At 38.0% G+C, this 20,229-nt stretch overlaps 1 protein-coding gene and 1 long non-coding RNA gene across 11 annotated transcripts in view; one reads left to right on the forward strand and one right to left on the reverse strand.

Annotated features, from left to right (window-relative positions):
* The window catches only part of LOC102160325, a 49,320-nt gene extending 34,702 nt beyond the window's left edge, over positions 1 to 14,618 (reverse strand). For both annotated transcript variants that reach the window (XR_002339739.1, XR_002339738.1), the window contains exon 1: positions 14,509 to 14,618. This is a non-coding gene — a long non-coding RNA (uncharacterized LOC102160325). The remainder of the gene's footprint in view (positions 1 to 14,508) is intronic.
* The window catches only part of MRPS30 (mitochondrial ribosomal protein S30), a 90,130-nt gene continuing 83,420 nt past the window's right edge, over positions 13,520 to 20,229 (forward strand). For 4 of the 9 annotated variants that reach the window (XR_002339735.1, XR_002339736.1, XM_021076948.1 and 1 more), the window contains exons 1-4: positions 14,655 to 15,354; positions 16,663 to 16,808; positions 17,353 to 17,458; positions 18,853 to 19,029. Coding sequence is in view for 6 of the 9 variants with exons in the window: in XM_021076948.1 (XP_020932607.1) it covers positions 14,772 to 15,354; positions 16,663 to 16,808; positions 17,353 to 17,458; positions 18,853 to 19,029 (1,012 nt within the window). In the remaining 3 variants the exon portion in view is untranslated. Of the gene's footprint in view, positions 15,355 to 16,662; positions 16,809 to 17,352; positions 17,459 to 18,852; positions 19,030 to 20,229 lie in introns of all 9 variants that reach the window. The other 5 variants (XM_021076952.1, XM_021076950.1, XM_021076951.1 and 2 more) reach the window with 4 other exon arrangements.

The raw sequence follows: 20,229 nt of genomic DNA on the forward strand, positions 1-20,229 counted from the left end.
GCACAGAGTGTTTTCTTGACTGACCTTAGTTACTCATCTCTAGCATCTCTAGAGATCAAACTGATACTGTGTGGTCCCAGACCTCAGGGATATAAAAATACACTCATCAAGCAGGATATTCTCAGGGCTTAGAGGTTAACCCCCAGGACTACCCTCTCCTCCTCCAGCCAGTCCTTTCTTTGGAATGTTTAGAGTTTGAACACTCCAAACCTGGCCAGTTAACCCTTTACCACACCAGGTAGTAGTGTAGTATCAAGGAACTGGGACAATCTTTTCATTGTTCCATCTTTCTTTTCTGTCCCTCATTAACATTTCTGTGACATCTTCACTCATGGTTGTAAATGGTTGAAGCGATTTTGAGCATCACATGGAGATGCAATAATTGTTACAGAAGAAGATGAGGTCTCCTTTTTTGAAAAGAAAAACCTTTCCAAAAGCTCCAGGGAAAATTCCCTTTCAGCCTTCATTGACCAGGATTGGCACATGCTGATCTCTGAGCCATCACTGTAAAGTGGTTAGAATTACTACAGTTGGCTCAAGCTAATCATGATCCACTCCCATGGATTGAGGAAAGTGTTGGCTTTGCAGAGCATATTGGAGGGTAAACGCCTGAACACAATTAAGGTTCTAAGAGTTAGGAAGAAGAGGAAGAGAAGGGTGGTCATTTGATTCCAAGAATATGATACAACCAATCCTTGTTTTTCCAAGGAAACGGAATAGATGAGAAGATACAGAAATATCCATCTCAATTCAAGATAATGAAAAACATTATTTTACACACTATTTTGTATGTATTCTTAAATTAACACCCATTATGTTGCATTCTAATTATTTCTTTAAGAACTTGTCCTCACAACTATGCTTTAGCTTCTCAAGTACAGGATCTAGTCATATTAATTTATTTCTATGCCCAACACTTAACAGATAGTAAGCTTTCAAAAAATCTTTGAAGAGAACATAAATGAACAAGGAGATCTGTCCATAAAAAAATAGGGACACTCTGGCAGTTGGTGAGTTTTTCATTATCCATTTGATAACAATTGTTCAACAGAAGAGCCTAGTATTAAATGAGTGCTGATACAAAATAAAATGTACATAATCTCTGAATATTGAATATTTAAAAAATGAAATTGTTATATCATGAGAACTAATTAGTTTCTGGTGTTAATAATGAGCTTCTTACCCTTCCTTTACCTCTCCCAAGTAATAATATTAACAAAAACATAGTGTTTAAATTGCATTTTATTATATTTTTTATCTTGTAGTCATGATGTGAGAAATAAAAACAGATAATAATAATCCTTATTTTAAGATAAGAAAGTTGAGGCTTAAAGGGTTTCATCAAAGTCACACAACTTATTAAAGTGGTGAAGTCAGGAAGCTAGATAACCAGACTCCAGCGTTCATGCTCTCAACTACAACAGTTCACAATACTGATCACTCTTTCTTGCTCATGTTCCTTGTCTCCTTTCCCCAAGCCAGCAGGATATCATTTTCAAAAATCGTGTAAATCTCATGTCTACATTTTGTTTTGGCCATGCCTGTGGCATGTGTAATTTCCCAGGCCAGGCATCGAACCTGCACCACAGCAGCATCCCAAGTGCTGCAGTGACACCAGATCCTTAATCTGCTGTGCCACAAGGGAATCCCTTATCTCTACTCTCAATAGTTAAGTATTTGAGACATAAAGAATCATTCAGAAATATCCTCTACTCCACTGCAAGATTAACTCACTCTGTTATTTTGTAAGACACACAGCATCTCATAGAACATATTCAAAGCATCTCTTCTTCCACTGCCAAAATGTACTTATCAGTTTGTTCCCAGGCCTGTTTAAACCAGTTTTGTTTATTATGGTAACTGTATAATATATTTGTTTAGGCTGTGACCACAGCATGCAGTAAGTTCCTGGGCCAGGGATCAAACCCACACAACAGAGTTGTTGTGACTCAGCAGTAATGAACCTGACTAGTATCCATGATGAGACGGGTTCGATCCCTGGACTCACTCAGTGGGTTAAGGATCTGGCGTTGCCGTGAGCTGTGGTGTGGGTCACAGATGCAGCTCAGATCTCACACTGCCACAGCAGTAATAACACCTAATCCTTAACCTGCTGAGTCACAAAGGGCTCTCATAACTGTGTAATTTAACTGAAATTGCTTAAAATGATAAAGATGAATCTGAAAAGAGAGGAAAATAAGCTTTAAAATTATAAAAACTAGCTTAAAATTTTTTATTTAAGTGTGACTTCCCAAAGACGATGACTGTTGAATTAGATGAGTCCGAGACAGTGGTAAAACATGGAGGAAGGGGGGATGGAAAATGTGGAAGTTTAGAAAGAGTCTATATTCATATTACTTTTCAAATATATCCTCTAGCCCTACATTAGATAGAGCAAAAATGGACATCATAAATGATACATTATGATACGATTTATACAAAAAAACTACCTGGGAATCCCAATTAGAAAATTCATATTTATAGAGAAAACCTTGGTACTACTACATCCAAAACTGGCAACAGTTCCTGTAATTTTTATTTATGATTTAAAGATAATTTAAGACAAATGTCCATTAAATATTCCATGTTTGTTAGTAAAGGGACTTTTATTCTAGAGATGTCTCATATCTATTCTAGAAACATTTACATTTCAATAGGAATTTATAGAAACAGAAAAGCAAGGAGTTTCTCATGGGAAAATCCTAGGAAAAAGTGATGGGACAATTTTAGGTCTGGCACTTTGTGTCATCCAGAAGCACCGACCAAAGGGTGACTATCTCCTGTAAGAGGCCAGCCCTGGCTATCTCAGAGTCCCAAGAAATGCAGAGTTGTGATCAGCACAGTTGGTCTTATCAACCAGAGGTTGTGGTTGGAGCCAGATTTTTGGACAAATAGCTTACTTTATCAAAATGACATTTTCCCCTCTTTTTTTTTTTTCTTGGATAGGTTTACTTAACCCAAAATAACAAGTTAGTAATGTATCAAAATGTCACATTATTGTTAAAATTTATGCAAATGTAATATTCATAAAGAAATATGCTCTCTAGTTAATTAGTGTTGGCTGAATATTCCCTATCCTAATTCTTTCTACCTCTTTCTAATCTTCTTTTTCTTTCTGTAACTGTCCAATGACATGCATGAACAGTAATGAGAAGAAAAGAATGGATGGAATTTAGTCTAATTCTCTATATTTTAAAGATTTAATTCTCTAAATTTCAAATTTGTATCTAACTCACTGAGATGATCTGTGCTTCTTGTTCATAGTAATAGGTGGTTGCATGTGTACTCAAAAGAGAGTGTGGCCTATGGGGCATTTGTGATTCTTTAAAATGTTCAGCTGAATTAACACTTCATAAAATTCCACTAGAAAAGTCAAAATTTATGTGGGACAAAAGACAAGTTCCTGGGATATCTGTTAAGTTATTACTTGATTATTAAAAAATTACATTTAGGAGTTCCCGTCGTGGCGCAGTGGTTAACGAATCCGACTAGGAACCATGAGGTTGCGGGTTCGGTCCCTGCCCTTGCTCAGTGGGTTAACGATCCGGCGTTGCCGTGAGCTGTGGTGTAGGTTGCAGATGCGGCTCGGATCCCGCGTTGCTGTGGCTCTGGCGTAGGCCGGTGGCTACAGCTCCGATTCAACCCCTAGCCTGGGAACCTCCATATGCTGTGGGAGCGGCCCAAGAAATAGCAACAACAACAACAACAAAAGACAAAAAGACAAAAAAAAAAAAAAATTACATTTAGAGGAGTTCCTGTCATGGATCAGTGGTTAATGAATCTGACTAGGAACCATGAGGTTGTGGGTTCAATCCCTGGCCTTGTTCGGTGAGTTAAGGATCTGGCATTGCCGTGAGCTGTGGTGTAGGTAGCAGATGCAGCTCGGATCCCATGTTGCTGTGGCTCTGGTGTAGGCCGGTGGCTACAGCTCCAATGAAACCCCTAGCCTAGGAACCTCCATGTGCTGCAGGTATAGCCCTAGAAAAGACAAAAAGACCAAAAAAAAAAAAAAAAAATTACATTTAGAGAAAAGGAATCTATTCAAAGTGAGAAAGAGAGCCTTGGGTGATAGTCCTTAAGTTTCCTTTTGTATAAGAAAAGAAAATTAGTAGACATGCAAGTGTCATTAATACAGGTTTCAATTAAAGTAGAGAAGAGTTGTAAATCTGTATGCTCTCCCATGGAAAATACTTAATGTGACATTAATGATTTCATCCTGAATTGTATGATAAAGAAGGATATGGCCTAGGATAGAAAAAGAAAAAAAAGGTATAATGGGGCTAGGAAAATGGATTTGATTCTTCCAGCTTCATACACTGCTGGTTAGAGAAAATGTGCTCAAGGTAGCCAGAGAAAAAAGGACAGCTGGAAGGAGCTTTTTATCTATATGCCCAAGAGATATAACAAGGCAAAATCTGAGAGCAGTATTTACTGAATATCTCTATGTAACTGATATTGAAACATAAAAAAAATCTAGTAAAACAGGAGTTTCTGTTGTGGCTCAGTGGAAACAAATTCGACTAATATCCATGAGGATGTGAGTTCAATCCCTGGCCTTGCTCAGTGGGTTAAGGATCCAGTGTTGCTGTGAGCTATGGTATAGATCCCAGAGGTGGCTTGGATCCAGTGTTGCTGTGGCTGTGGTGTAGGCTGGCAGCTGTAGCTCCATTCAACCCCTAGCCAGGGAACTTGCATATGCCATGACTGTGGCCCTAAGAAGCAAAAAAAAAAAAAAAGTAAAAAAAAATATAGTAAAGTGATATATGGTCATACTATTATCATACTGTGTCTCTGCCTTTGTTTTAGAGTATTATTAACATAGTCACATGTAAGTGACCTCCCCCTCCTCAGTTCAGATCCACATCTAAATTAATTTAGGACATGCATCTGCTATACATCTCCAATTATACAATAATTTAAATGTTTCTATTGAATTTTACTATGCATAATCTAGTTGGGCTATTCTTTATAATTTCAGTAACATTTTTTTCTAATTTCGAGGACCATTAATCCAGATAAAATAGATTGAAATTTAAATACACCTAGGGTGGGAGGATTTTCTTTAGAAAAATAGGAAATGAGAAGTCATAAAGGAGAAGAGACGCATTTTTGAATGGATACAAATTTTGTGTAGCATGAATCCAAATACAATTCAAAAGATGAATTATAGATTACAAAAAAAATTGCAACCCCCATGACATACACAAAGTGATTAACACTAATATTTTATAGACAAAGAACTTCAAAGAAAAGGACCAAAAGGGGACAAACCTATTCATTAAAAAGAAATGCAAGTGGTGGATAGACATGTGAAAAAATGTTCAATCTCAATTGTGATCTGTGTTAAAGTAGTTAAAGAAGGAGGTGATTAGACTGAGGTGTCTCTAATGTCTTGGAGACCTAGGTAAGCCAAGGGAAATTGGAGCAGAGTCAATGCACAATCCAAGAAAACTGAAGAAGAACTAATCACAAAGAGCCAATCTGGCTTCCCCAAATAAGGCAACCACCAGAGCTGTAGCCAATCAGATCATTTCTTGGCTTGGCAGCAGATCTTCTCCAGGAAGTCTTTGCCTTGGATTCTCTCAGTGCCTTCCTAACCCCTTTCCATTCAATGCTGCCTAATTCAAACCAATGTTTGCTGAAATAAACTCTCATAAATTTTAATGTACCTTGGCTTTGCCTTTTAACATCTGATAAATAAAAATCAAAGCAATTATATAACCTGTTGAGCTTGAACAAAATTAATTTTTTAAGGCAGTGTTGGTGAGACTATGAGAAAATTTGCACTTTATGCAGTGTGGTAGAAGCATAAATTATTGGTGATGTGTCAAGAAATAAAAAGGGCATGTAACCTGTGCCACAAAAACTCCACTTTTCAGAGTCTAGCCTAGACAAAAAAAAAAGCATCAGTACTTAAAAATATTTATTATATAATTCCTTGCAGTGTCAAAAAGAAAGTAAACTCTAAAAAAAAAAAAACAACCAAATTAACCTGAATTTCCATCTAGAAGATGGTCTAAATAAATTATGGTAAATGAACACTAAGGAATACAAAGCAGCTATGGAAAAAAAGTGTTACATTTTTATCTGTTGACCTAAAGGACTCTTTCTATGTATAAGATTAATTCTGTTTTTATTTAAAACTTATCCTACCCAAAGAGAAAAAATAAAAGTATCTTACTAGTTTTTGTTTTTCTACACAAGAATCTATAGAAAATATTTATAGCTTTATTAGCTCTGTGGGAGACTATTATCAGGTCTGCTGCTCTGAAGCCACAAGTGGGAGAAGGGATTGCAGATAAATATATATATATATATACATATCAAAGAACCTGTACTGTTGGTTTGTTTCCTCATATAACATAAAGTCTGGAGACAAGCATATGGGCTAGTGTGTGACTTAAAGAAGATAAGAATGGGAGTTCCTGTGAGTCTCAGCAGGTTAAGGATCAAGTGCTGTCACTTCTGCAGCTCAGGTCACTGTTGTGGCTCAAGTTTGATCCTTTGGCCCAGGGCATGCCATGTTTTTTCACTTCTTGACCATCCTCCAACCCAAGGGACAGGAGAGACTAAGAACACACTGAGAGTTCCATTGGTCCATAAGTTTGTTTTTGTACCACCACCACACTATTTTGATTACTGTAGCTTTGGAGTATTGTCTGAAGTCTGAGAGAGTTATACTTCCTACTTCCCCCCACCCCTCAGGATTGCTTTGACAACTCTCTGTCTTTTGTGGTTCCATATACATTTTTGGATTGTTTGTTCTAGTTCTGTGAAAAATTTCATGGGTAATTTGATAGGGATCACATTAAATCTGTAGATTGCTTTGGGCAGTATGGCCATTTTAACAATATTAATTCTTCCAATCCAGGAGCATGGGATATCTTTCCATTTCTTTGTATCCTCTAATTTCTTTGATTAATGTTTTATCATTCTCATTATATGTCTTTCACCTCCTTAGTCAGGTTTACTCCTAGGTATTTAATTTTTGGGGGTGTGATTTTAAAAGGTATTGTTTTTTACATTCCTTTTCTAATATTTCACTGGTAGTATGCAGAAATGCAACCAATTTCTGAATGTTAATCTTGTATTCTGCTATACTTTGCTGAATTCATTGATCAGTTTGAGTAGTTTTTATGTGGAGTCCTTAGGGTTTTCTACATATAATATCATGTCATCTGCATAGAATGACAATATTACTTCTTTTCTTCCAATTTGGATACCTTTTCTTCCAATTTCTTTTGTTTGTCTGATTGCTGTGGCTAGGACTTCCAATACTATGTTGGATAAAAGTGATGAGAGAAACAATTTCATTTGTTTTTTCCCTTTTTTGTTGTCTTTTGTCTTTTTAAAGCTGCATCCGCAGCATATGGAAATTCCCAGGCTAAGGGTCTAATCAGAACTGTAGCTGCTGGTCTATGCCAGAGCCACAGCAGTGCCAGATCAGAGCTGCATCTGTGACCTACACCACAGCTCATGGCAACGCTGGATCCTTAACCCACTGATTGAGGCCGGGGATCGAACCCACAGCCTCATGGTTCCTAGTCAGGTTCATTTCTGCTGTGCCACAAATGGGAACTCCTCTGATAAGATTTTTGAGGCCAAGAGAAAATATTTCAGTTCCCCTCACATTACTTATATTTGAGATGGGAAAAGTCATGACTAGTCAAAACAATGCACAAGATTCCCCCCAACCAAAAAATTTTTTTTTGTCTTTTTAGGGCCTCACCCAAGGCACATATAGGTTCCCAGGCTAGGGGTCGAATCAGAACTATAGCTGGCAGCCTCCATGACAGCCACAGCAACGTGGGATCTGAGCCACGTCTGCAGCCTATACCACAGCTCATGCAACACCAGATCCTTAACCCACTGAGTGAGGCCGGGGATCAAACCTGTGTCCTCGTGGATACTAGTCAGATTTTGTTTCCACTGAGCCATGAGGGGAACTCCCCAAAATATATTTTTTAATGTCACATAGATGAATTTCACATTAGGTGAATTTCATATTATCCCAATTTATGTTATTTCTGAATTCTGCGTATAATCTTAGAAAGTTAACTTCCTACCTTTTAAGAATTCCTGAATCTCATTGTTACAGTTTACAAAAGCACTGATGTAAAGAGCATGGGCTTCACGGTCAGAGATTGTGTTTTAATGCTGGTTCTGGCACTTAAAAAGGTTAAGCATGGAGTTCCCATCGTGGCACAGTGGAAATGAATCCGACTAGGAACCATGAGGTTGCAGGTTCGATCTCTGGCCTTGCTCAGTGTGTTAAGAATTCAGTGTTGCCGTGAGCTCTGGTGTAGGTCACAGATGCGGCTCAAATCTGGTGTGGCTGTGGCATAGGTCAGCAGCTGTAGCTCTGATTAGATCCCTAGCCCAGGGACCTCCATATGCTGCAGGTGCAGCCATAAAAAGCAAAAAAAAAAAAAAAAAAAAAAGCTTAAGCAAATCCCCTACCTTAGGAAAATCAATGCTCTGATTTAAAGTATATTACTGAACTCCATACCAAAAAAAAAAAAAAAAAAAAAACAAACGACCCCATCAAAAAATGGGCAGAAGATCCAAACAGACAGTTCTCCAAAGAAGACATGCAGATGGCCAAAAAAACACATGAAAAGATGTTCGACATCACTCATGATTAGAGAAATGCAAATCAAAACCACTATGAGGTACCATCTTACACCAGCCAGAATGGCCATCATCCAAAAGTCAACAAACAATAAATGCTGGAGAGGGTGTGAAGAAAAAGGAACCCTATTACACTGTTGGTGGGATTGTAAATTGGTGCAACCACTGTGGCAAACAGCATGGAGATGCCTCAGAAAACCAAAAATAGAATATCATTTGATCCAGCAATCCCACTCCTGGGCATCTATCCAGAGAAAACCATGGCTCGAAAAGACTCATGTACTCCAATGTTCATTGCAGCACTATTTGCAATAGCCAAGGCATGGAAACAACCTAAATGTCCATCGACAGAGGAGTGGATCCAGAAGATGTGGTACATATACACAATGGAATATTACCCAGCCATTAAAATGAACGAAATACCAGCATTTTTAGTAACATGGATGGACCTAGAAATTATCATACTAAGTGAAGTCAGCCATACAAATGAGACACCAATATCAAATGCTTTCACTGACATGTGGAATTTGAAAAGAGGACAGACTGAAACTTCTTTGCAGAACAGATGCAGACTCACAGAAATGAAAAACTTATGGTCTCCAGAGGAGACAGTTTGGGGGGTGGGGGGATGTGCTTGGGTTATGGGATGGAAATCCTGTAAAATTGGAGTGTTATGATCATTATATATCTACAGATGTGATAAATTCATTTGAGTAATAAAATAAAGTATATTGCTGAGGAAATTAAAACTGTTGACACATATGAAGTGTTTGGTACTTGGCAAATGTTGTTTTATATCATTTTACCTATGCTACTTCATTCCCTCCCCATAGAAAACTTGTAAAGTGGGCTTTATTAACCTATAAGGAAAGTGAACTTGGCAGAACTGGGCCTGGATCTCAAATGAGACAGACTATCAGAACCACTGCTCCTTTTTTATAACAGTAATTTATAATCCTTCTTTTACTATCCCAAAACAATACTTATAGATAAGCTACTATACCCAGGAATTTATCTATCTATTTATCTAGCTATGTATCTTTCTATTTGATCCTTTACTGTAACACAAGGAGAAATAAAGGATAAGAACTTAATAAAATAATTTGTATTTCAATACAAACTGCTCAGAGAAAATTATGCTGAAATCACATATAAAGAACATCTTTATATACAGAACTACCAGTATTGTGACAGGTATAGATACAGAGCAATTAAAGCCTATTTAACACAAAGACAGAGCAATAGTTTCTTTCTAAGTCCAGAAACTCTACTTCATTTTTTATATACATACATTACACACACACACACACACACATATATATAATTTTCAGATAATTATAGATCTTCATGCAGTTATAAGCAATAGTATAGAGATATCTCCTGCCTCCTTTACTCAGTTTTCTCTAATGGGCAAAACTGTAGTTAAATAACACTACCAGCATATTGACATCGATATAGTCAAGATGGAGAACATTTCCAGCACAACTAGGATCCCTCATGTTGGCCTTTTATAGCCACTTGCACGTCCCTTTCATCATACTGACTCCACAATCTTTGCCAACCCCAATCTGTTATCTATTTTTATAATCTTCTCAAGGATGTTATATAAATGGATCATACTGCATGTAACCTTTGGGGCTTGGCTTTTTTCACTCAAACTAATTCTTCGGACATTCATCCAAGTGTTTCTTTTTTATGCTGAGACTATTCCATGGAATGGATATACCACATACTGACCATCCCCCATTGAAAGACACCTGGATTTTGTTTTGGTGTTTTGTTTGTTGTAAATTTTAGCTCTAATGAATAAGGCTATATTATGTATGGGTTTTTGTTAAAAAATAAATTTTCATTTCTCTGGTATAGAAGCCCCAAGAATATACAGGTCATATGATAGCTGTACGTATAATTGACAAATTGTTTTCTGGAGTAGCTGTGCCATTTTACATTCCCACCAGCAAATCTAGTTGATCTAGTTTCTCCTAATCCTCATCAGTATTTGTTATTTTATTTCAACCATTTTGATAAGAGTGCAATAAAATCTCATTTTGATTTTACTTTGCATTTCCCTTATGGCTAATGATTTTGATTATCTTTTCATGTGATATTTGCCATCAGTGTATTCTCTTTGATAGTCATGTTTTTTATCTATTTTTTTTTTTTAGGGCCACACCTGTGGCATATAATTCTCAGGCTAGGGGTCGAATTTGAGCTGCAGCTGCCGGCCTGTGCCACAGCCACAGCAACATGGGATCCCAGCCGCATCTGCAACCTACACGACAGCTCACTGTGATGTCAGATGGTTCCTTAACCCACTGAGTGAGGCCAGGATTTGAACCTGCATCCTCACGAATCCTAGTTGGGTTCATTTCCACTGGGCCACAATGGGAACTCCAATATCTATTTTCTAATTGGATTGTTTTATTTGCTGTTGAGTTTTGAGTGTTCCTTTTTATATGTTCTAGACACTGGTTGTTTGTCAGATACATGGTTTGCAATTAATTTCTGTTGCTTATTTTTTTCATTCTTTAACAGGATGTTTTGTAGAGCAAAAGTTTTATTTTGATGATGTCCAATTTATAAATTTTTCCTTTATGGAGCATGCTTTTGGTGTCAACACTAAAAACTCTTTACCTGGGCTGGCCCTAGAACCTGAAGATGTTTTCCTCTTTTTTTTTCCCTTGACAATTTTATATTTATATTTAAGTCTGTCATCCACTTAGAGTTTAATTTTTCAAAAATATGTAAGAAATAGGTTAAAATTTTTGTTGTTTTATTTTTGGCTTATGAATATCCATTTGTTCCAGCATCTTTTGTCAAAGAGGCTAACTTTCCTCCATGCATTACTAAAGCTAAATATTAATTCTTGAAATCAAGTAGACAGACTGATCCTCCAATTTATTCTTCTTTTTCAAAATTGTTTTAACTGTTCTGTTCTTCATGTGTTGATGAGCAAAGCTCTGTGACTTTGGGGGAAAAAAAAAAACAGGAAGAATAATATTCCCTTTGGAGGGTGATTGTGAGATTATGGGTGCTGACACATATACACTACTTAACATAGTACCTGGAGAATGATGTGACACTCATTCCTCCCTGTTGGTTCTAAACCAACCATCAAAAAATCCTAGACACATTCTCTGCCTCTCCCCAGTAATACTGTATATTATGTTCTCAATTTTATGTAAATGTATTAAATATGCAACCACGTTGCCTTTAGTAAGAAATATATGTGAAGGAAACAGTTCAAAAGGACTAGCTGTCACTCTCATCCACATCTATAGATAGTAAATATTCAGTCATCATTTCCTCCTCCCATCCTCAATTTGAAATATAAGAAGCTTTGGTAAGGATTACAATCAACTGAACAGTTATGGTCTCATCCAAATATCAACAAAACTAATGCCCAACCAGGAGAGAGTAGGAAGGTATCCAACAGGGAAAACAAATTGAATATAAATATTACCCAACTCATCAGAACCTATTTCTGAATCAGATATTGGTTATCTCTGGCAAAAGGGGAGTGTTCTTTAGCCAACTGGCTTCCTTGCTGTTCTTCCCACTTTCCAGATACACTGTGACCTTTGCCCTAGTTTGAATGTTTTCCCCCCAAATAGCCATAAGACTCTATCTTTCATCTCCTTCAGATGTTAAGTATCACGTTCTCAGGGAAGCCTTCTCTACTCAACCCAAAAGTCCAATAAAGTCTTCTTCCCTTCTTTATGTTTCTTCTTGGCTCCTATCAACATCTAGCATAGAATGTGTGTATTTGACAAATTTGTTTAGATTTCATCCACTAACATGTAAGCTCTATGAAGGTCTGTATTTCACTGCTGTAGCCTATGTACCTAAAACAGTACTGGTACATAATAGTTACTTAGTAAATATTCATTGAATGAAGTAGAGAGGTTTCAAAAAGCCATTGGAGAATGCCATGGTCTTTGACCATAACACTTTAATCTAAGGCCAGTGGGAACCTTAATAGTGAAGATCTTAATTTCTATTTTTTTCTAAGAGAATGTCAATCAAATAAATACATCTTTTACAAATTCTCCTATATTCTTCCCCAGTCTTAACACATTCCCTTATTGCCCTTTCCCCTTCCAAACAAAGATGAGAGATTAAAGAAATAATGCATCTCTGGTCCCTCAGCCTTCTTCTCTCCTTCCACTGCTCAGGTGCCAAATTTTGGCTACTCTCTCAAGCCTACATTCAATTCAGGATCTATGATCACTCACACCATCCTCGCTGCTATTGTCTCTTCAAGCCACAATGAGCTTTTGCCTCAAATATGACAAATTGTCTTCAAATTAGTTTCACTGCTTCAAAATCAGACCCTCTGCAGTCTATTTCCAAATCAGCCAGAATGCTATGGACTGAATTGCGTCCTTCTAAAATTCATATGTTTAGGCACCTCATTAGCTCAGTAGGTAGTGCATCAGTCTAATATTCATATGTTTAAGCTCTAACCTCCAATGTGACTGTATCAAGAGATAGAGCCTTTATATACAGAAGTAATTAAGGTTAAATACTCTCATAAGGATAGGGCACTAATCCACTAGGCTTCTCTCCTGAGACATGGAAGAGGTTAGTCATCCTTACATGAGGCCACAGCAAGTAGGCAGCCATCTTTGAGCCAGGAAGAAAGCTTTCATCAGAACCCAATCAGCTGGCACCCTCATCTTGGACTTTTAGCATTTAGAACAATGAGAAAATAAATTCTTGTGGTTTAAACTACCCAGTCTATGATATAGTCAGTCTAAACTGCCTGATACGTAGAGTAATTCTTTTAAAAACCTAAGTAACACTGTGACAGCCTTCTGAGTAGAACTCTCCAATGGCTTCTCATTCTTTTGTGTATTAGTTAAGAGTTCTAGCAGTCCTAGCAATTGTGTCTAGGAAACTAAACATTCTGGCTTAATCCCATTTCCTGTTACTCTCTCCATCTATCACTTCCTTCAACTACACCTGCCTCTTTTCTTGTTCTTGAATCCACCAGGCATGTTCCCATCGCAGGGCCTCTTCACCATCTGTCAGAATTCACTTTCCTCAGTATCGTCATGATTTACTCCTCACTTCCTTTGAGACTTGCTCAAAAAGTAAGGAATCTGTGGTATTATTTCTAAATGTCAGTTTAATATCCTTGCAATTTTATAAATTGTATATCAGTTATAACTTAAAGAAATGCATGTTATAACTTCCTTTTAGCAATAATGTCTGGTTTTCAATATCCTCAAGAATTATTATTTTTTGCAGTAAGTCCAAATAATATTCCAGCCCCTAATTATAATAGGAACGTGAGTCAACAAATTACATTACCTGAAATGAGCTTATATTTTTAGTGATTTAGATGACTTTTTCAGCAGATATTTAGTAAGTACCTACAATGCACAGGTTAATTTGCCGCTGAGGAAACAAAAAGAAAAGAGTCCCTACTTCAAAGAGCTCACACATTAGCAGTAATCAATTCATGGTGAAATAATTGGTTTTAACACAGAGCAAAATTTTAAACTCAATTTTTTAATCGTTTTAAACTTATTCCCTGTTTTCAGTTAAATCCAAGTAACAGTATACTTCTCTTTTTGTAAATCAATTAGCACAGAGATACATACGGAATTATTTCCCCCTACATTAGCACTAGTCATCATGAGTGATGCTTCCATCATTTAAAAAATAACCAAGCATCAAACAAATGTTAAAACAGCATTTTCAAAAACAGTTCTCAACCCCAAGAACCAAAACAGAAAAGTAATGTGATATCCATAAACGAAACCTGTAAATTTAGCCAAGGGCTAGAGGTTTAGGCGCAAAATACTCCCACAGGTTTTCCAGCAAAAAGGTTGCTCTAATCCTAAATGCAACATAGATGGCAGCACCTACCGTTTAAAAGTTTCACGCCTCCCCGCCACATCCGCAGAAAACCTATTGGCGCAGGGGTTCTTCCTTTCAATGCAAACTCTTTGGGTCACGATATGCATAAGCGATCTGATTGGCTAAGACGTGGATGACGAAAGGTTTCTCAAGACCACTGAGCATAGGCCTCTCCAAGCCCGACTCAGATTCTGCTTTCCGATTGGTCCTTACGGCAAGAGGGCAGGAACAATTGCTGACGTTGACCTCTGGGCCCGGAATGCTGGGTAAAGATGGCGGCGGCCAGGTGCTGGAGGTTCCCGCTCCGAGGTGCTGGGCTGTCACTGCACACCGCGGCCAAGGCCGCCGTTACAGCTCCAGAAGTGACCGGCCCAGATGTCCCGGCAACCCCAGTCGCGCGCTACCCGCCTATCGTAGCCTCCCTGACGGCCAAAAGCAAGGCGGCACGGCAGCGGCGAGTGGAGCAATGGCAGGCGACAGTGCACGCGGCCAAGTCAGTGGACGAGAAGCTGCGAATCCTCACCAAGATGCAGTTCATGAAGTACGTAGTTTATCCGCAGACCTTCGCCCTGAACGCCGATAACTGGTACCAGAGCTTCACCAAGACAGTGTTCCTGTCGGGCCTGCCGCCAACGCCCGCCAAGCTGGAGCCAGAGCCCACCCTGGACATAACGGCTCTGCGCGAGGCCGTTTGTGACTGCCTCCTGCAGGAGCATTTCTTCCTGAGGCGCAAGAAGCGCGCGCCTGTCATCCAGGACCGTGAGGCCATCGCTTCGCCCTTCCTGGACCAATTGGTAGCCTCTCTCACGGGCCTGCTCAGCGTGCACAACCCGGTCCTGGCTGCCGCCGCCCTGGGTAAGTCTTGAGCCCTCCACCCCAGGCGAGGGAGGTGGGGATGGTAGAGGACATCTCTGCCCCAATTTTGCTCTTTATTTCTTTCTCTCTGCTTGGTTAGTTTTTTCCCCAGTCCTTTCGCTCCTGGCTGGGGCCTGCGTCCAGAAACTGGGTTCTCCTGTCTGTGCTGCCACCTAGTAACTGTACAACCCTAGACCGAGTAGCCGGAAGTCTCCAGGACTCTGCTTTGTGAAGATCCAGCCAAATGGAAGAGTAGTGTTGGTTAAGAGAAGGGGCGCCTAGGGAGCAGGACAAACCTGGGGTTGCTTTTTAGCTCTTACACCAAAAGGTTAAACTGATCTTATTAGCCTGTTTGGCCTAGTTTTTCTCATTTTCTAAATGAGAATATATTAGTACTACTTGGTCATAGAAGTGTGAAGATTAAAGGTACTGTTGATTAAAATACTTACCGTATATTCAGTACTTACTTTGTGTCTGGCCCTGTTCTAAATTTCATACGTGCCAATTTTAACCCTTAAAATTGACCCAAGGCACAGAAACCTAAACTGTTATCTAGCCAAAAAGCCTGTAGCGGTAGATTTGGAGGACAGGCTTCAAACCCAACCATTCTGGGTTCCCAGTAAACAATCAGCTACTTCAGTATGAAAAATAATTAGTGGATAGACAGTTTCAAAAATCAGTTGTTTCTGACGTGTTCATCATTTTGTATCTACAACCCAGTAGGTATCTTAATAAATATCCATTGAATTAATGTTACTCTGACTGTAGGTGTGTGCTCAATTGAGTCTTGCTCTTGTTACTTCTCAGTTGGGAAGTGATCTTGAGGGAAGAATCAGTCTTTGATTACTTATAATTGATGGCCAAGGAAAATTGGCTTAACCCTGTCAAGACCCAGGTTTCTCTTCTATAAAATGGAGATTATAACAGTATACCTACCTTTGAGGATAATTGTGAAGATTCATCTAGTAATTCATAAGACAGCTCTGACTCCTAGTAAACTTTTTATTTCTGGTGAGTGATATTGCTGTTGGTCTTATTTTATGATTATTCTTAACTGAGAAACCTCTTTGGCTACAGTACAGTGTGGCACAAGTAGACAAGGTTTTGAGGGTTATATTTGTCATGATCATGTAAGTTAAAATATCACATAATTCAGACTCTTTATCTTACATCAAAGAGCAATTTTCGAGCTATTTTCAATTAGCACAATCATTCATCAGTTCTGTATTGGTGAGTTTGGTATTCTAATAATAACTAGATTTATCTAAGTTATCAGATAAGAGTTTTTTTTTGACTATCTGTTGATAGATTGTAAACGCCCAGTTCACTTTTTCTGGTTGCGTGGTGAAGAAATTATTCCTCGTGGTCATCGGAAGGGTCGAGTTGATGCTTTGCGATACCAAATAAATGATAAACCGCACAACCAGATTCGAATATCCAGACAACTCCCTGAGGTAAGGATTTTTTCCATGTGTATTTGTTGACAGTTGATGAGGAAGTGTCGTAGCAGGCTAGGTGATGGGCTAGGTAGGATAAAAAGTTTGGATAGAGCTCTTTCATATCGAAATACCGATAATAATTTATGATTGTAATTCACAGTAGGCTACCCTTCCTAATTTTAAATCAAGACATTTTTACAGGTATGAGCTAATCGTTTTATGCATGTACATTTCTTTTGGAGAAAACAAGAGTATTTTGAGTGTTGGCAGAGGTTGACATGTCAGAGGTTAACACATTTGTTCTGCAAGGTCCAAATAGTAAATATTTTAGGCTTTAAGGGCCTTAAGTCTTTGTTGCATTTTCAGTTCTTGTAAAAGTAATCATTGGATAAAATTTCATTTGGAAGAAACAGGTGTCTGGCTGGATTTGGCCCATCATTAGATGGTAGTGTTATCAAATCATTTTGTAACATTTCATTTTTAAGATTTTAAAATTAGGAATGTGAATAAAATATATATTGGTGTTGCTGTGCATTCACTCATGACTTTTCCTTTTAAGTTTGTGCCACTGGATTATTCTATACCTATAGAAGTCCCTGTTATGAGTTGTAAGCCAGACAAACTTCCATTATTCAAACGGCAATATGAAAATACCATATTTATCGGTAAGTTTTTCTTTTAATAAATATGCTCAAAGTGTGCTGTGCAGATTTGCATAATAAATTCTTGATGACCAGAGATTCATATAGTCCATGAGCAATATAATTCATAATCTTAGTTTGAAATATGCATGAAAATTGGAAAGAAAATATTCTCTCAGCTCACTTTAAACTTTTACTTTTTTCTACTTTAAAAAATAGTTATACTTATTAGGCTTTGTTGATTTGTTATTTATATAAAATTAATTTTTGTTTTTTCAAAAGTATACAGGTGTTGAACTGGATTTGAGGTAGTGATTGGCTCTTTTTTAACAAAAGCCACCTATTTGTGCCACTGTGATAATCATCAGGAATATAAAATTAATAAGGCCTGATGTCTACCCTCATGCGTCTTATCCTTTGGCTGTTTTTTTTCTTTGTTTATAGATTCCTATCTAATTTGAGGAAGATTCTTTTGGATTGGGGAGGGGAGAGCCCGGCCATAGGCGTGCAGAAATTCTTGGGCTAGGGATTGAACCCTGCACCATAGCTGTAACCTGAGTCACAGCAGTGGCAATGCCTGATCCTTATCCTGATGAGCCATAGAGAACTCTGAAGATTTTTAAGAAGTAGCTTTATGCTAGTCCTCTAGCACTAGTTTCTTAGTTCTTTCTCAGTCACTGTGGTCTTCAAGAGTGAATTACAGAGAACTTTCTGTTAAAGACTTTACCACTAAAGTCAAGAATGTCAGCATTATAAAGGAAATTTTTTGTCTTTTTGTCTTTTTTTTGTTGTTGTTGCTATTTCTTGGGCCGCTCCCGGGCATATGGAGGTTCCCAGCCTAGGGGTCAAATCGGAGCTGTAGCCACCGGCCTACGCCAGAGCCACAGCAATGCTGGATCCGAGCCTTGTCTGCAACCTACACCACAGCTCACGGCAACGCCGGATCGTTAACCCACTAAGCAAGGGCAGGGACCGAACCCGCAACCTCATGGTTCCTAGTCGGATTCGTTAACCACTGCTCCACGACGGGAACTCCAATAAAGGAAATTTTTAAAGTCACTAAGTATTTATGTCCTTTGGTGCATATTACCAGGAGAATAACAAAACTTCTAATGATGACCAAGGAATTTGAGAAAACAAATAATTAAAAAATTTAAATAAATTTCATAAATATTCTTTTGACTTAGCCTGTATTATAGTGGGCTTGATGATAGCTAGCAGATTGTAGTTTCCTGTGAAAGTTATTATTATCAATAAAATAAATAAGTAAACCAGCCTTTCTTTCCATTTGTGTATTTTGAATGCTGATGACATAATGAGTAAAGGAGAAAGATGGGTTTGAAGCAGATACTGAGGACATGTGCTCCACATGTTTTTCATGTGCGTCTCACCTGAAATGTTTTTATGTTGCTCTTCAGGTTCAAAGACAGCAGATCCTCTCTGTTATGGACATACCCAGTTTCATCTGCTACCTGACAAATTAAAAAGGGAAAAGCTTTTGAAACAAAACTGTGCTGATCAGATCGAAGTTGTTTTTAGAGCTAATGCTATTGCAAGCCTTTTTGCTTGGACTGGAGCACAGGCTATGTATCAAGGTACAACTAATTTTATGGCATTATTGTTCTTGGAAGATATTTTAGGAATTTAATAGATCAAATTGTTTTCTTTGGATTAAAACGTAGGCTGAATCTTATTTTAAAAACTTTTGCATTGGCACAAAATGCAATTGTTTTAAAATCCATAATTAAATATTTTACATTTGTAGTTGATAGGTGGCACTTTGGTGTTTTTGACCACTTCTTTTTTTTTTTTTTTTTTTTTTTTTTTTTTTTGTTTTGTTGTCACACCCACGCATATCCCAGGCCAGGGGTTGAATCTGTGTCATAGCAGTGACTTGGGCCACTGCAGTGACAACACCAGATCCTTAAACTGCTGTGCCACAAAGGAATTCCCTACATTGACTAGCTAACTGAGTCAACTGTAAATTATAGCAGCTTTCTGAAACCAGAAAAGGAAATGCTTTTATGGGTTAAGTTTTTAGATTAAATGGCAGTTATTGTGTACTCTTTGCTTTGAAGGCCACATGTAGCATGTGGATTAGGAGAGTGTTCCTTCAGTTAATGGTTTATGTTTTTTATGTAGTGGGTTCTGTTGGCCTTGGAGATATAGTGACAAATGAAAGAGACAGGTCCTACTCTCTTGGAGTTTATAGTGAGGAGAGTAAAAGATGATAAACATGTAAGATTTTTATCTAGTGGTAATACTTGAGAAAATACACTAGATGAGGGATGGAATGATTTATGGAGTGCAGGTATAAATGAAGCATGGGGCAGAATCTGTTTAAGCAGAGTAATTCAGGGGAAGTCTCTAAATAACATTTGAACAGAGACCTGAATGGTGAAGGGCTGCCTGTGCACAAAATTGAGGGAAGGACACTTCCACGCAAAAAAAATGGCAAGGAAGTCTCTGAGGTAGGGACAGACTTGAAGTGTTTAAGGAATAACATGAAGGCTGACGAAAAAGGGCAGGGGAGAATGAAGACAGGGATGGAGAATGTGATGGAGGAAGCCGGAGGCATGTGACATAGAAATTTCAGAGCCCATTGTGAAGCAATTGAATTTTGTTGTAAAATCAGAAATAATGTAATATATAACTAGATTACTCCTATATAAGCATCCAGGAGGAATACAGAGCTAATTATTGCCAGGTTCACCGTTTTTTCTTTACAATATATTCTAACCTTATATTCAACAGTTGTTGATTTATGTTTATAATAGGAATAAATAAATGGAGAT

This window comes from Sus scrofa, chromosome 16 (genome assembly GCF_000003025.6).
Source record: "Sus scrofa isolate TJ Tabasco breed Duroc chromosome 16, Sscrofa11.1, whole genome shotgun sequence".
NCBI lineage: Eukaryota > Metazoa > Chordata > Mammalia > Artiodactyla > Suidae > Sus > Sus scrofa.